Source organism: Pollachius pollachius, assembly GCF_949987615.1.
Source record: "Pollachius pollachius genome assembly, chromosome: 18".
NCBI lineage: Eukaryota > Metazoa > Chordata > Actinopteri > Gadiformes > Gadidae > Pollachius > Pollachius pollachius.
The window spans coordinates 5432197-5448700 of NC_136951.1; the positions used below are offsets into that span (position 1 = coordinate 5432197).

General features: G+C 45.2%; 1 protein-coding gene across 1 annotated transcript in view; it reads left to right on the forward strand.

Moving 5' to 3' along the window:
* phf24 (PHD finger protein 24) overlaps nt 1–11523 on the forward strand; it is a gene marked incomplete at both ends in the record, with an annotated part of 18216 nt that extends 6693 nt beyond the window's left edge. The window contains 6 exons of the mRNA XM_079755724.1: nt 4168–4246; nt 6312–6514; nt 7183–7349; nt 9474–9503; nt 10587–10664; nt 11427–11523. Of these exons, the coding sequence (XP_079611850.1) occupies nt 4168–4246; nt 6312–6514; nt 7183–7349; nt 9474–9503; nt 10587–10664; nt 11427–11523 (654 nt within the window). The remainder of the gene's footprint in view (nt 1–4167; nt 4247–6311; nt 6515–7182; nt 7350–9473; nt 9504–10586; nt 10665–11426) is intronic.
* Between the last annotated feature and the right edge of the window lie 4981 nt (nt 11524–16504).

Consider the following 16504-nt stretch of genomic DNA (forward strand, 5'->3'; position numbering starts at 1 on the left):
GTGAGCCAGCGAGGCGGGACTCAGAGTGGGCAGTGGGTAGTGGGCCGTGGGTCATGGGCACCCCCCCTACAGACTTGGCCGAGGGTGAGGGTGCTGCTGGCACACAGACAAAGGATGCTCTGTGTTGGAGCGTTCAGCGGCTTGAGCACAGACACAGCCCCGTATGGCTTAACCCCTTCACCGCTCGGCGGCCCACCACCGCTTCGGGCCGGGGGTGTAGCTGAGGGAGGCATGTGGTGTTTGATGTTGGGTCAGCAATGGACTATGCAGGAATTTACTATCGAGTCATTTAGAAATCAGTTACACGTTGAAGCTTCTTTGAAGATGCGTAGGGAGTAGGGAATGTAAAATGTGATGGTCTTGTGTTGTGTAGTTTTGTTTCGTACAAGCCATGCAGAATGCTACTGAAAAGGGTCATCAAGCCATTTCAGCTTGATCAAAACAGATTCCTTTACTTTTGCTTTTTTGTTGAAGGCTCATGTTAATCAAGGTTCTTTGTGTAAGAATACCAACTCCTTCTCATTACTGAACCCTTCGGCCGGGTAATGAACTGCAGCCTATGTGAGAGTTCGCTGGGTTGAGGCAATAACTCCTAAACTAATGTTGGTTTTAATAATAGATAAATATTAGGTATGAACAAAAAATGGGAGAATATTCTGAAATATACAAATCAACAGTACATTTTTGCCATTATCTGGGTTGAGACGTCACATTCTTCTACATCTTGTTTACGGCAAAACCAGCCCCCCGGTTGGTTCTTTATGCATGTAAATGTCCAACAAATAGTGCCTTTAAGGAGCAGGGGTTGCATTCATATATACATCACTGGGATTAAAGGCATAATAAAGGTGCTGTGATGCAGCAAACTATAAACAAGATGTATTCAGTTTATAGATATAATCTGGTTGCATAGAAGGTGTTTGTGGCTTCATGGACCGGAGGGAGCTACAGAAAGCTGAACTGTAGTATAGAGGTAATGACGTGTAGCATAGGACCGCAGGAACTGCTCAGTCTTGAACCTGCGCCTGTCGCTATACGACGCGTCTCCCCCACGGGGCCATGGCGTCGAGCCAGCGAGCCGGCTGGTCTTCCGCCATGTTCTAAGACCTCCACAACAGATGTGAGCCCTCTCAAGGATGCTCAATGGTCACCTAGCAACAGCAGGAAGCCATTTCGTCCTGAGTCGTTACAGTACAATGTGTGTCTAATGAGGCGTCTCCGGCGCATTCAGCCGCGTCTTGGTGTACCACGGCATGTTGAGCGGGGCATTGTGTACGGTGCAGTGTGTCTCGCCCTCGCCCTGGATAACCGATGGCGTGCGTGGCGGAGCCCTGCGGTACAAGCACACACTGCTCCTTAATGTCCTCAATTTGGATTAAAGTGTCTTTTAATGAACAAAATAGGATATAATATGAGATTGACTCCTTTAATTTTCAGACGGGAAATTAATCAAGTACATCTTAAGACATATCCCCCTGTTTCAAAGTTTGGGAACACTTAAATATGTCCTTATTTTTTTGTTTTTAATGGATATTCTGGAAACGGCTGATTTTTAATGGAATATTCAAGTAAGTGTACAAAGGCCCATTTCCAGCAACGATCCTTCCTGTGTTCTACTGGGACATTGTTTAGCTAATTGTGTTAAAAGGCTAAATGACGATTAGAAACCCTTGTGCAGTTATGTTAGCACAGCTGAAATCTGTTGAATAAATGTGTTTTTGAATTGAAGTGTATATATATATATATATATATATATATATATATATATATATAGTGTATAGTAATACATCTTGGAACAACTGCAACCACAAGGGCAATAATCATCGTCAACAATGATAATAGGAAGGAAAGAAATCCCGGCCAGGGTGCATGTAATATGAATGAGCCAATCTTCATAAGACCTGTGGGGGTTGAAGACATAATCAGGCCTCGGTTGTGCATCTGTGCCACAGCTGGAGGCTGGAGCATGCATGCCTATCCACAAACACAGATGCTACGTGTTTCAATTTGATTTGAACAATTAAGGTATCTCACTGACTTGCTTGAGGTGATCTGAAAACCAAATCACTCACCAGTCACTTTGGATAAAACGCACTATAAACCTAACAATTCCTGTCTTTAAAACAAAAACACTTCACGTCCCCTGTAGCTTCTAAACACCACATCATCAGTACGGATGCAACTTTCTAATAAAAAAACAAAATGAAGTGCAGAGAAGCTGCAGCAGGAATACTAAACACGTCTGTTTCCAAACCAGTGGCAGATGAGATCTAGAAAATTGTACATGGGGTGACAAAGAGGTGGCAAGAGTTACTGACAGGGGGGCAAATATTATATATATTTTTTTATATCTAGTATGAAGCCCCTATATCTAGTATAATTGGGCAAAATGCTTCTACACAGCATGGAGGTAGCGTTTCATATTTGGCTAATTAATAGACCTTTCCAATTATACACCTTTGGTTCATTTATTGTTTGTCTCAATGTTTCGATAGGCTTGAGGACATAGTGGCGGGTTATTTTTTGTGAAGCTTCGTTTGAAGCTCCATCACTTGCGCCAGCAGCAGTGCCTAGCCTGGCTATAGTTAGACCAAGCTCAATCGTAGATTGCACGTTGGTCTGGGGAAGCTGCTGTCATTTTCTTCAGAACAAGAGGTGTGATCAATGGGCCTAGTTCAAATGACGCAATTGGCTGCTTGCCATCGTCATTGTGTTAAACCAGCCAATAGTGCGCCAGGGGGTAAAGCCAGCATGTTGATTGGCTCTCGCAAAAACGTATTGAAACTAGAAAGAAATGTATTGCTCTTCTCCAGACCCTTCTGCAGGGCGACCAGAAGCAGCGCGTTAAAGTGTTGGTGTGGCATCTGGATCGATCGGGGCGCCTCAGCTTCTTCAGAGTAATACAAGTAAACCGACAAGTGATCCGACCAATCACAACCTTCAGACTTCATAGCCATCACGCGTGTGCGCCGATGCGGCATTTGATGTGTTAATGTATGGTTAGCAGTAATTGTGTACATGTATGATGACAAAGACTGATCGCCTGTAACTTTAACAGCAACAGCAGCACCGCAAATCAAGGACCCTTGTACTCTCTGCTCCCTGAGCCCAGCCTGGCGTCCTGTCAGCTCGATAATTATAGAGAGGAAGCCTGAGTCGTCTGTCGAGTTGCCGGCAAAATCAAAGTGTTGTTTTCTGCCCGGAAAAACACAGGAGGGGCCAGCAGTAGGCTGACTCTCAGTCAGCTTTAGTTTCAATTTAACTTATCTCCAGCGAGACTCTGATAAAGTGGTGCTGCTGTTACCAATCTATTGGGAACACTCATTCGTAAAGTAATCCTTGAAAAGAAATAAAGAGAGATCTTTCAGAGGGATAAGTCAATAAATGACCACAGAGACAATTTGTCTCTGGCGCAAACAGTTCTTATTCAACTGAGTTAGTCTGATAAGTTGTTTATTACTACTCAGTTCTTCAAATGTCTCTTAACTGTCTTCAGACTCTCCCCTATATGAGGCCTCTTGAAACCTATAAACACATGCAGGATAATTGAGCGAAACAAACACTCATCTCTCTCTCTAATATTAGAATCCAATCCACATTGTGATCCATTACAGAGCCATCAATAGCAGCTCACAGTGAGGCAGCCTAACAGCCCTGAGCAGGAGACACGCAGCGGGAAAATTGGTGGAAAAGAGGAGGCGAGGGAGGCGCCTAATCCGCTATGAGTGGTTTCCTGCCGGAGATTAGAGTACGCTCAATTATTGAACGTTAAAGTGAACAAGTCGTCATCTTGCGGGCCTTTGAAGCCACTTCCTCACGGAGAGAGCGATGTGTACGGCCCTTTATGTCAGGGGATCACAACCTGCTTTCACTTGACGCCCGCTTAAGTGGCCCACGGCCGACCAACAATACGGTGTTTAAAAACCATGTATCAAAACAAGCCATACTAGGTTACTTGGGCACTATGTGTGCCTATAAATATCCCAGCAATGATGTATTTGATCACAAAATACCATCAACATTATTTTTTAAGCCAAACAAACATCAATTGTTGAATAATCCCTTCTTTTAGTCCACTAGAAGGCCGCGACCCATCAGTTGGGAACCACTGCTTCACACGGCCCCCTGTTAAACCCTTCCCTCCTACCTCCATCTATCTTTCTCCAGGATAACGTCAACCTCCTGCTGACGGAGGAGGAGATGTACAGCCTAGTGGAGACCTTCAAGCAGTGCAAGATCATCCCTGGTGAGTACCACCCACCCAACCTCCCTTCCACCCGAAGCGGTTTACACCTGCCACATTGTGTACGGGGCTATTTGTCAACGGAGTATAGTCCAAATGCTGGAGTTAAAGATTTAGACTCCGATTTCATTATTGATCCCGGGGAAATTTGAATCCGTCAAGAGACCTCTTCATTTGTGTATCGTTGTGGATTACTGGTCGATTGATGTTTTGAGTCTTGTGTTTGAGTCTCTCTCATTGATGTGTATTGTGTTGAGAATGTGTGTGGAGTGTCCAAGACCTAGGATGCAATGGTTGCAAAAGATGAATAAAGAGACGTTAGCACCGAGTCTAGTGATCAGATTGATTATTCGTTGTATAGGGATATCTGGGTGCACTGCTCAGCATACCGATGCTTTGAGATACAAAGCTGGCATGGATTGAGGCTCCTACAGCATCCATGTTGGCTCACCGCCTTTAGTCTGGCACCCTCTACATGTCACATGATTGTTCAGGCCAGGCTGGACCCAACCAAAAGGTTCTGGGTTTGAATCTCTTCAGTCTACCAGTAGGTATCCTTGATCAAACTGCCTCAAACTTGTGCTTGCTGCAGTGCACTGGAAGTGTCTTTGGATGAAGGGGTGTCTGCTGAGGGGTGAACAACTAGAAGCCAGGACGGAGCAGTTTGAACTCGAGTGAGAAATGCGCTCAAAGACGGCGAACGTGTTTTCATAATGTGCTGCCGAGCGCAATCAACCGCATCCACCTGCGACCGTGTTTCTAACGAGGTGCCAATAATGTGCCTTCCTAAATGTTACTTAGAGACGTTCCCACCTGCGTGAGTTCCTGCCTGCCTTGTGATTGGCTCACTTAAGTGACAGGTGTGAGTTAAGAGTCTGACTGCTGGAGGGGGGCAGGTAATAACACTCACTTTCTGTCTGCCAGGTGCTGCCAGCACTTTTGGCTACTGACGCTAAGTCCCCCCCCCGCACCTGCTTACTAGCAGGAGGGAATCACACACTCCAGTGCAATGGGTGACGTCTTTTCTCAGCTTCAAGGATCACATGATGTCTCGATAACCCTTTCCAGTGGCGACGATGCTTTTCGATTCAGTGTTCAGAAGTACCTTTTAGAAATCGCCGCCACATTTCCTCTGTTGCCCTAGAAAGGGACTAGACTTTCTCGATCACCAATTGATTCATTCATTTCACAGGGAAATCTTTTGCGGATCTTGCAGTGCTAAGAAGGCACTACTGTAATGTAGTCCTTATCTGAATCAATGAGTATTGAATGCTTTTGTCCCTCCAGAGGCTCGAGCCAATGTTGTATATTACACTGCTGGCCAGATAGCAGGACGATCAATGGTCTGTTGGTTTGCTTTTCTTGCCTTATATAGAAAGAACAATGTGTTAAGGTGGCCCAATTTTCAGGTGTGATGCTCAGCCATTACAAGCTATTACAAGATCTACCCGTGTTTCAAATCACAAGTGGGCGTGTCCACGGATGCATGATAGTGCAACCCGGTATGAAGCGACTTCGTGCTCATGCTCATGAAAATGTACCTGTTGATTCGTGTCCACGATTGTCAGACTTTTTTTCGTGCTACACAGTCCAAAATGTAAACCCATGCATTCTGAATGGGAGGGATTCTCAGACTTTTTCGTCTTTGTCTTTGTAAGAAATAAAACAAGTAATACACACCTTATTTAATCACCATGCGGGTGGTTGATTAAACATTACACCCCACTTCAGTAGATAACCGTTTGTGACATCACAAGTGGGAGTTTCTCCCATAAATTACACCCCTTGCTAACCCCGTCGACCCGTACTTGTGATGGGCGACAGTAGCTCAGGAGGTAGAGCGGGTTCCCTGGTATCCGAAAGATTGCCAGTTCAATCCCTGGCTCCTCCTAGCTGAGTGTCGAGGTGTTCCTGAGCAAAACGCCTAACCCTGACTGCTCCTGATAAGCTGGCTGTCTGCCTCGCTTGGTTGACTCCGCCGTAGGTGTATGAATGTGTGATGTAAACAACTATAGGGGCCCTGTAAACCCTAGGGCACTAACGGGGCTTTGTGTGGGCGGGGTCGCAGAGTCGTGCCTGGTGTCTGACGAGCTGCTGCAGTACCGCCACTTCATGTCAAAGCAGCAGTATGAGAAGGACCTGACGGACGAGCAGGAGGAGGATGTGCTGGGCCAGTTCGCCGCCATGGACCCCGAAAAGAAGGGCAACATCGAGTGGTCCGACTTCCTGTACTTCGAGTCCATGTCGGTACTCCGGAAGCTCCGCACCGAGGTATTCTGTGTGTGACGTGCATGTCGGGTAACGAGTGTATGTGTGAGTGAGGGCGGCAGTAGCTCAGGAGGTAGAGCGGGTTGGCTGGGAACCGGAAGGTTGCTAGTTCGATCCCCAGCTCCTCCTAGAGTGTCGAGCTGCCTCTGAGCAAGACACCTCACATTCACTGCTCCTGACGAGTCTCCGCTGTCGGTGTGTGAATTAATGGTCGTAAGTTGCTATGGATAAAAGCGTCTGCCAAATCCATGAAATCTGTTACGGGTGATGTGTAATGGGGATGAGATGAGCATTGGAGTCATGAAGTTGACTTGATAATGTTGTCTATGGCATGTGTTGAACAAACTTGAGAATGATAAGAAAACAGGTATATGTATGAACCATATTGTGGGCCTGACAACATTACTAATTCATTAATATTGTTAGCGGTAATTCCCCATTGGGAATGTTTTATAACATGAATTGTGTTTTCCAAGTCGCCCACAGGCAGACATAGACCAATGTTCTGGAACGTTCCACAACATCATTTATGAGCAAAAAAATAAATTACGCTTTAAGTCATGTGAAGCCAAAGCCGTGATTCAGAAGAAGTGATGGCCAGTACACAGTCAGGTGAAGCCGCCATGTACAAGTAGGAACATTAAAACCTTCCTGATGTCGTGGCTCCCCAGAACTCGATGGTGCGTCTGCTGAGCTCCAAGGAGAGGGACCGGGCACGCACCCTGTTCCTGGGCCTGGACCTGGACAAGGACGGCCTGATCACGGGAGGGGAGAGCCGCCAGGCCCAGCCCTCCTGGTTCCACAAGCTCAACAAGGAGAGCCAGTCCTGCAACGTCAGGTGAGCCAAGGCGGCCCGGGTGCCCAGGGAACCCTTGCTAACATCAGACCTCGGTCAGACCTCTAACCGAGGTCTGATGTTAGCAAGGGTTCCCCGGGCGCCCGGGGAACCCTTGCTAACATCAGACCTCAGTTAGAGGTCTGACCGAGGTCTGATGGATGGCTGCTCTCCTGTTAAAGGAAAGAAAGAAAGAAGCCTTTACTATTCTCTAATAAGATATATTACTCTGAAAATAAAGAAACTGAAATGAATAGGAAAGAACGACGATTAGGTAAAGAAAGAATGAAAGACATAAAGAAAGAGGGAAAAGAAAGAACAAAATAATGAAAGAAATTCAAGGGGTGGGGGGAGGGTGCAGGAAATAATTGTATACTGTGTGTGACCAGACACCGATCTAATGTGGTCTTTTACAGCACCTTGTTAAAGGAGCGAGAGAATATGTTTTGGAGGATAGCAGTACAGATTTCAGGGATATTTAGTGTAAAAGTCAGGGAACATATAATTGTATACCCTGTGAACAAAATGTGGCAAGTTTAGAATTGGACAAATTCTCAGTTTTGACCAATGTAAACTTGCTATCTCTATATCCAGGAAGTTCTGTGAAATTGACACCCCATAAACAGAAATGTGATACCTCAAAAAGCAACAGTGAAATCACAAACAGTTTGGCACCAGAGTTGACAACAAAATGTATCTCAAACTCCCAGGGTCAGCGCCACAAACCAGCTGAATCACAATGTTTATTATTCTTCAATGCAAATCAAGCCTCATTTAAATTCCATTGCCCCTCTCCTGATGTTCATCGCAATGGTATTATAAGGTTGGACCGTGAATATTGATTCAGTGTCGGTATCTCATGAGTATTAATATACTTGGAGTAGTACAATGGTTTGACATTCAAATGTCAGAGTTTTTATGAGATTCTGAGGAGTGCCGATCAGACTAAACATCTTATCGAGATACCAAAGTCTTGTTGTTTCCTGATGTATCCATTTATGTTTGTGACCAAGCATAACAGAGAAGTAAAGACAATCCCTGTGACTACGATCTTGTGTAATTAAGGGTAGGGAAGTTGATTTGGAGAGAGTAAGCTGGATTTTAAAAGTATCCAACAAATAATTCCCACCCCTCCCTTCGGGCCTCTCTCCATACCCACTCTCTCATAACATATCTGTCAAATGTACTTTTATAAGTTGCTTTGGATAAAAGCGTCTGCTAAATGCCCTAAATGATAATATAAATAACACATGCCTGGCTCCCTAGCTTTAACAATAGGTCCGCCTAGCTATGTGGAATGCGCAATAAGTGCACAGGGAGAGTGTGTTCAGGAAGACAGGTAGGTAGGTAGACAGGAAGAAAAGCCATCATCATCATCATCATCATCATAAATTGCCTAACCTAGCTTTGAAAAGAACAAGGCTTACCTTTACCTTTATCTGTCAGAAGGGCCTGAGAATAACCAACAGCCCGATGAGGAGCGCCAAGCACTGCTTTCATTGGATGGCTGTTCTCCTGTTAAAGGAAAGAAAGAAAGAAAGAAAGAAAGAAAGAAAGAAAGAAAGAAGCCTTCACTGTGCTTTAATGAGACATATCTATTTGTAAAGAAAGAAACTGAGATGTATAGGAAAGAAATATGATTAGGTAAAGAAAGAATGAAATACAGAAATGAAGAGGAAAAATAAAGAAAGAAAGAAATTCAAAGGGGTGGTGGGTTAGACAGAAAATAAGTGTATACTGTGTGACCAGACACTGATCTAATGAGATATTTCACAGCACCTTGTTAAAGGAGCTAGAGAAAGCTGCAGCCTGGTGTGTATTCCCAGGAGTATCATTCTGTCTCGGTGACTACTAACAAGAGATTACTAGCATCAAATTAGATTTTCTTCCCAGCCGTGATAATGAAATGATAAAAAAAAGGAATACCTCTTAAAGCATTATCTGCTTCTATGTAATGTGCTAGTGTGTGTCTCCATGCTTTGTGTGTTTTCCTTCCTGTGTGTGTTTGTGTGTGTTTTACATTTGATTGTTGTGTAAAATGCTTTTTCATCCCATCCCATCTGCTTCGCCATCAAATATGACATCCCTCAATCTCACCTGTTCTCACATGTTCTCATTGGCCAACAGACTCATGCTGAGCTCTGCTCTGAATTGTGGGTGAGTGTGCCTCAGCTTGCCTCCTTATTCCCTCCCTCCAACACGCTAGTTCTCCCCCACTATCCTCCCCCCTCTCCCTCCACTCCACTTCTCTCACCCCTCAATGTGTGTCTTTCTTACCTTCACAATGAACCCAAAATAATCGGTGATGTTTTTTTCCTCCCGGTAGCTGAAGGGGTCTCAGTGTGTGAAGAGCAGAACCGAGTGTGTGTGTGTGTTAAGAAAAAAATGTGGCCATCCAAAAAGCGCTGCAGGCATTAATGGGAGAGGGACGCCCATGTTTAAGTGCGAGGGTCCTTCAACTGATTAGGTCTCGTTACGCCGTGCATGATTGCAATGTTTTACGGGACCTCTTGGCGGTGAGGCCGACAGCGCTCTGTTACTGTGTGAGGACTGGACACACCCAGCAGCCCACTAAAGACCCTTCACTCGTGCTGGTCTTATAAGGACGCTAAATACTGAGCAGTCTTAAAAGGACACTAACCCTAGTAAGGAAACTTAGCACTTGATTTCCTTATCAGGAAACTAAACACTCAATTAAAAACAGGATTGTAAATAGTCACCTACTTTATGAGGCCACTGAATACTCAGCTACCTTATAAGGACAATAAATGATAAACACACCATCTACAGACTTATGATTCAAATAGTTTTTTGTATACAGCTGGCATGCGATAATTACTCAGACCTTCGCTCCAGACGGGAAAGATGAAATATTCATGTCCTTACGGCCCCAACGTTCATCCCCTGAGAAAAATGGATATTGATTTTGCCCTGTTTGCAAATCGGCTCTCAGAGAAGAAATCCTTTCAGTGCAAAGAGAGGAATGTACCAAACTATACTGTGTTTTGTTTATGTTTACCTCTCTCTATGTGCGTGGGTGTGGTGTGCGTGTGTGTTTGTGTGTGTGTGTGTGTGTGTGCGTGCGCGTGCGTGCGTTTTTGTATGTGTATGTGTTTGTTTGTGTCTGTGCATGTGTGAATACCTGTGTGTGTGTGTGTGTGTGTGTGTGTGTGTGTGTGTGTGTGTGTGTGTGTGTGTGTGTGTGTGTGTGTGTGTGTGTGTGTGTGTGTGTGCGTTTAGTATCAGCCACGTGGGGGCCATGTGTGAGAGCAGCCCGGCCAGCTCAGCTAGCGAGAGGAGCAAGGCTGATGACAGCAGGTCTGTTTTCTACATGAAATCCTGTTTTCCCATGTGTGTGTGAGCACATGCACTCATCTGTTATCAGTAGATACATTAGCATAGCCTTCATTAGCTAGTGAGGTGTATGGGCCATAGGACTATTATAAGTCCCATTACCAACTTTTTGTCTAAAATTAACCTCCTGTGAGACATCTTTCAGAGTCCTTACTGTATTAATGAATGTGTACTAATTCAGATTCAGTTTCACCACCAGGTGTGAGCCATGTCAAGGCAAGCCATTTAAAAATGGGTGGACACTCACATAACATACAACCATGTGGACAGAAATACACTCACACAGACAAACAGACAATAAATAAACTGGCAGACAGACAAACTAACAGGCAGATAGACAGACAGATTAACAGACAGACAGAAAGACAGGGAGATAGACAGACAGATTAACAGGCAGACAGTCAGACAGATCAACAGGCAGGCAGAGAGACCAACAGATCAACAGGCAGGGAGACAGACAGACAGATCAACAGGCAGACAGATCAACAAGCAGACAGAGAGACAGACAGATCAACAGGCAGACAGTCAGACAGATCAACAGGCAGGCAGAGAGACCAACAGATCAACAGGCAGAAAGACAGACAGACAGATCAACAGGCAGACAGACAGACAGATCAACACAGAGACAGACTGACAGACAAACCGACAGACAGAAGAGGGACAGAGAGACAAACAGCCAGGCAGAGCAGAGAGACGGACCAACCCCCCCTCCTGTGTGTCCACCAGGTCGGTGACCTGGGCAGACTTCCTGAAGGAGAGCGCCATCTACATCATCGCTGCCCGGCCCAACAGCAGCGCCATGCACATCCGCCTGCCACTATAGTCCCCTCGAGACCCCCCGGGGACCCTCACCTGAGGGCCCCGGCTCAGAGAGAGAGAGAGAGAGAGAGAGAGAGAGAGAGAGAGAGAGACACACACACACACAGCGACAGAGAGGAAGAGAGAGAGATTCAAAGGGCCCTCTAGGCTGATAAGAATAGAGATGACTGGTATAACTGGTATTGTTGACAAACTGGCAACAGAGAGAGAGAGCAGTCAGCGGTGGAACCGAATCTCTAGAGAGAGAGAGAGAGAGCGGGATAGGGAGAGTGAGAGGGAGAGAGAAAGAGAGGGAGAGAGGGAGAGAGAGAAGGAGAAAGGGAGAGAGAGGGGGGCGTCCTCTATGTCTACATGTGAAGGGAGAAAGAGAGGGAGAGAGGGAGAGAGAGGGGAGCGTCCTCTATGTCTACATGTGAAGGGAGAAAGAGAGGGAGAGAGGGAGAGAGTGGGAGAGAGGGAGAGAGAGAGAGCGTCTTCTATGTCTTTATGTGAGTGAGGAGGTGGCAACCAATCATCACCTCACCCTCCTGGACCTAAACTAATCTAAACGTGCCAGAGGAAGGCCACCGCCCACTGGGCGGAGCCAGAACAACAAGCCGTCCCATGGAGACACCTTCCTCTGCGTCACCTTGACCTTACTGACCTTCGACCCCCGACCCTTGACGACGTACCTGGCGACCTGTGGACTGCACATCCCGCCCCCTCTCGCCGCCCTCTCCCACACTTCCGACCAATCCGAGACAACAGGACCAAACGGACAGCCCAGCCAAGAGCAGAAACGCTCTTTACATTTCTGATGTCAAAAATGGCATCACACATACACACAAAAAAGCACACATTCACATGCACACACATTCACACACACACACACACACACACACACACACACACACACACACACACACACACGCGCGCGTACATACATATGTAAATATACATACACACACAGAGCCATCATTGACACATCCCGAGGGTTTCCCAGGAGGCTCAAATGTCCCTTTAATCGAGGAGCAGGAGATGTCCACCTCCTCCTCCTCCTCCTCCCCCTTCTCCTCCTCCTCCTCCTCCTCCTCCTCCTCCTTCTCTACCTCCTCCTCCTCCTCCTCCTCCTCCTCCTCCCCCTTCTCCTCCTCCTCCTCCTCTTCCTCCTTCTCCTCCTCCTCCACCCCCTGTGTCTCCTCCGCTATCCACAGATGATCTCAGAATGCCATCCCTCTGTTGTGACAGGCATTTAGTCGGCTGATTCGTGTTGTCTTCTGATGAAGCGACTCTAATGAGAGTGGGTCATTCGCCTCTGAATCATTAATCCTACTAAACGGAGACGCATGCAAATTCATGACTTATTTTCCTCTTCCTTTAGAGTATTACGTTCTAGACTTAAAGGAGGGGGTGGGGTAGACTAACTAATCCTGCGACTGCCACTGCCACCGTCAGCACATATACCAAACAGGAATGAAAGCTATCTTGCATATACGGTATTATATAACACCCGGTATACAGACGCTGATACATACATACATACAGTACATACATACAAAGTTGACCTTGAATAAATTATTATGCATTACGAAAGCTGTATTTATCCCTGTATTCTCTCTCTTACACGACGTGTTTGTTTCCCTCCGTTTCTTACCTCCGAGGCAGTCTTCTGTGCGAAGCGTTAACTGTGAATACGAATGTGAGCTTACACAGTCCTACGATGTGTGTGGGGGAGTGTGTGTGTGTATATATATCAAGTACGGTATACTGCCATTTAATACAGTCGTGTTCCTGTGATCCGAAAAATAACCTGGGAAATACTCTGCTACTGTTCTGGTGTTGTTGTTTTGCACTGGGGAAGGGAGTCTGGTGTAGGAGATTTACGCTACGAGTACAAGCACTACATGGGTAGTACTGGGTAGTAGGAAGGAAAACAGTCATTGGAAAAAATGCTTAACAGTTGAAAGAAAACGTATCTGAATTGTTCTGGATCTTTCCCTCATTGCGTTTATCGGCCGTTTTGCTCTTAATTACCATGGACTGATGTGAACCAACAGGATGTGGCAGTGCTGAATAAATGCATGGCATTTACCTTGATTCCTGCTTGTCTTGACTACTTACAATCTGTTGTTGTTATTATAACTACAGAAAGATATTCCCGTTATCAGACCTTCGTGGAATATAACAGCACAACACAAAAGCAACATGAACATGACTTGTTATATGGTTATTGATACACTACTACTACCGGTGTTTCTACTGCTCTTAAGACTGACAACATAAAATCATCATACACACAGAGAATCTTATTCATTAGAAAAAAAGAGGGTGTGCTAAGCAAAATGATTAAAAAAAGGTTTTACAAATATGAAGGCAGAATGTACAGCACCTAAAAGCAGAGGTGTGAATCTTGTAAACGCATGTCAATCATGTAGCTGGTGAATGATAAATAAATCATTGACATACTACACTACTATAGAGTTTACTTGGATGTGCTTGTTAGAATAAAGAGAGAGAGACAGAGAGGGAGAGCGGGAGATTGATGAAAAACTGTGAAGAGTGATGTTTTCTTCCACACGGATAAGAATGGCTGAGCTCCGATAGCACTTCTCTGTGTTTTTGTGGCATCAGGGTTGCCACGGGAACAAAGCGGTGACAAACTCTCATTAAAAGGAAAGCACGGATTGGCAGAAATGTCCTCTGATGCTCCCTCCCTTTGTATTAAACACTAATCAGCCTCATAACGCTTAAATAAGGATGCTTACAGGCCCAGAGGCTATACCAGATACCACAGTTATATTGACAATTCAAATTGTATTCTGTGGATGTTTTTTGCTCTCTATAACACCCAGTCAGTGAAAGTCAAGCATTGCTATGTGCCAGTGTGACGTAAACAAACAGGTGGCCACCAAAACACATGTTAGGGAAATGATCTATGTTTTTCACAAATAAGTGTGACTCTAATGTCCTTCTATGTTCATCGGTGTGGGTGTGAGTGTATGTGTGTGTGTGTGTGTGTGTGTGTGTGTGTGTGTGTGGGTATGTGTGTGTGTGTTACCAGAAAGCAAACCGCCAACCTGGTGTGTGATCCGATGACGTTCATTTTATTGGCCTAAAGGTTATCCAGACTGTGTGTGTGTGTGGGGCTGTGTCGGTGCATGTGTACATGTGTGCATATATATAACCACATTTGTGTGTGTGTGTGTGTGTGTGTGTGTGTGTGTGTGTGTGTGTGTGTGTGTGTGTGTCTGTTTGTGTGTGTGTGTTTGCGAGCGGGTCTGTGGGCATGCAAGCGTCTGTATGTGTTTGTGTGTGTATGTGTATTTTTGTGTGTGTGTGTGTGCATCCTTGGGTGCATGAATATGTGTTGATCTGTGTGTGTGTGTGTGTTTGCACGGATGTGAGTGTGTGTGTGTGTGGGTTGACAGCTGCTATGCGATACACATTGCTCCATGGGGATGTGAAGGCTGAGTACAAACACCATCAACGAGGCCAGTCTGCTGGTCTGTCCACCGTGGTTCAGATGGTGCCTTCGAGCTGAAACATCAGTTTCAGAATCAGAACCGTCAACCGCACATCAGATATCGTCAAGACCCTCGCCTGGTTTCCCCACTGCTGCTGTTATCGCAGACCCATTTTCTGCTTCACCTGTCCCCCAAGATTCTTCTAAACGGTAGCCTCTTTCTGGTTATTATTACCATAGAAAGATATACCAGTGATCAGACCTGTGTGGAATATAACAGCGCAACACAAAAGCAACATGAACATGGCTGGTTAGATGGTTATTGATACACTACTACTACTACTACTACCGGTTGTTCTACTGCTCTTAAGACAGCTAGAAATAAACATAATATTAGGATAATAAGGAATATAAAAACATCACACACACACACACTGAGCATCTTATTGGATACAAAAAAGAAGGTTTGCGGAGCCAAATGATAAAAAACAATGGATGTTTTACAAATGTGAATGCAGATTGTACAACACTTACAAGCAGAGGTGTGAATCTTGTAAACGAATGTCATTCATGTAGTTGGTGAATGACAAATAAATCAGTGTCTTTGTGTCTCTGTGTGTGGTGTTTAACCTGGAGCTGGGAGTCGCTGCTCCCAGGTTGAAGGCCTTTCAGTAACAACCAATGTAGGTTAAACATGTAACACTTGGACACACAACAGCCTGGGTGCAGAACCATGTGAATAAACAGTGAGAAACATCAATATAAAATAGAGGTGGCTGCGGGTGTAACAGAAGGTCCATCGATAAACCTATTCAACAAAAACACATTTTGTAAAGAAAGAAAGGTAGACGGACCGATAGCTGGAGATGAATAGATAGATAGATAGATAGATAGACAGATAGATAGATAGATAGATAGATAGATAGATAGATAGATAGACAGATAGACAGATAGATAGATAGATAGATAGATAGATAGATAGATAGATAGATAGATAGATAGATAGATAGATAGATAGATAGATAGATAGACAGACAGACAGAAAGACAGACAGACAGACAGACAGACAGACAGACAGACAGACAGATAGACAGATAGATAGATAGATAGATAGATAGATAGACAGATAGATAGACTACTACTTCTACTCTTCGTCCCCTATGGGATATAGGGCTTCAATGAGCACCCTCCATTCCACTCGGCCCCTGGCAGCATGTTGGACCTCTCCCCATGACAGGTTCATCTGTTTCAGCTCTTGTGTCACAGTTCTGCGCCAGGTGGTTTTTGGCCTCCCAGGTTTTCTTTTGCCTGGTGGTGTCCATCTTAAGGTGACCTTTGTGATGCAGTCCTGCTCCATCCTCAACACATGTCCTAGCCATCTCAGGCGTCTGTGCCTAATCTCCTTGGTGATGCTCCAGCTTCCCGTTTTTTTGTACTGGTCATTGTTGGAGATCTTATTAGGCCAAAAGATTTGGCGTATTCGTCGGAGGCATCCGTTATGGAACGCTTCCATTCTCCTCATGTCTGTTTTGACAACCCGCCA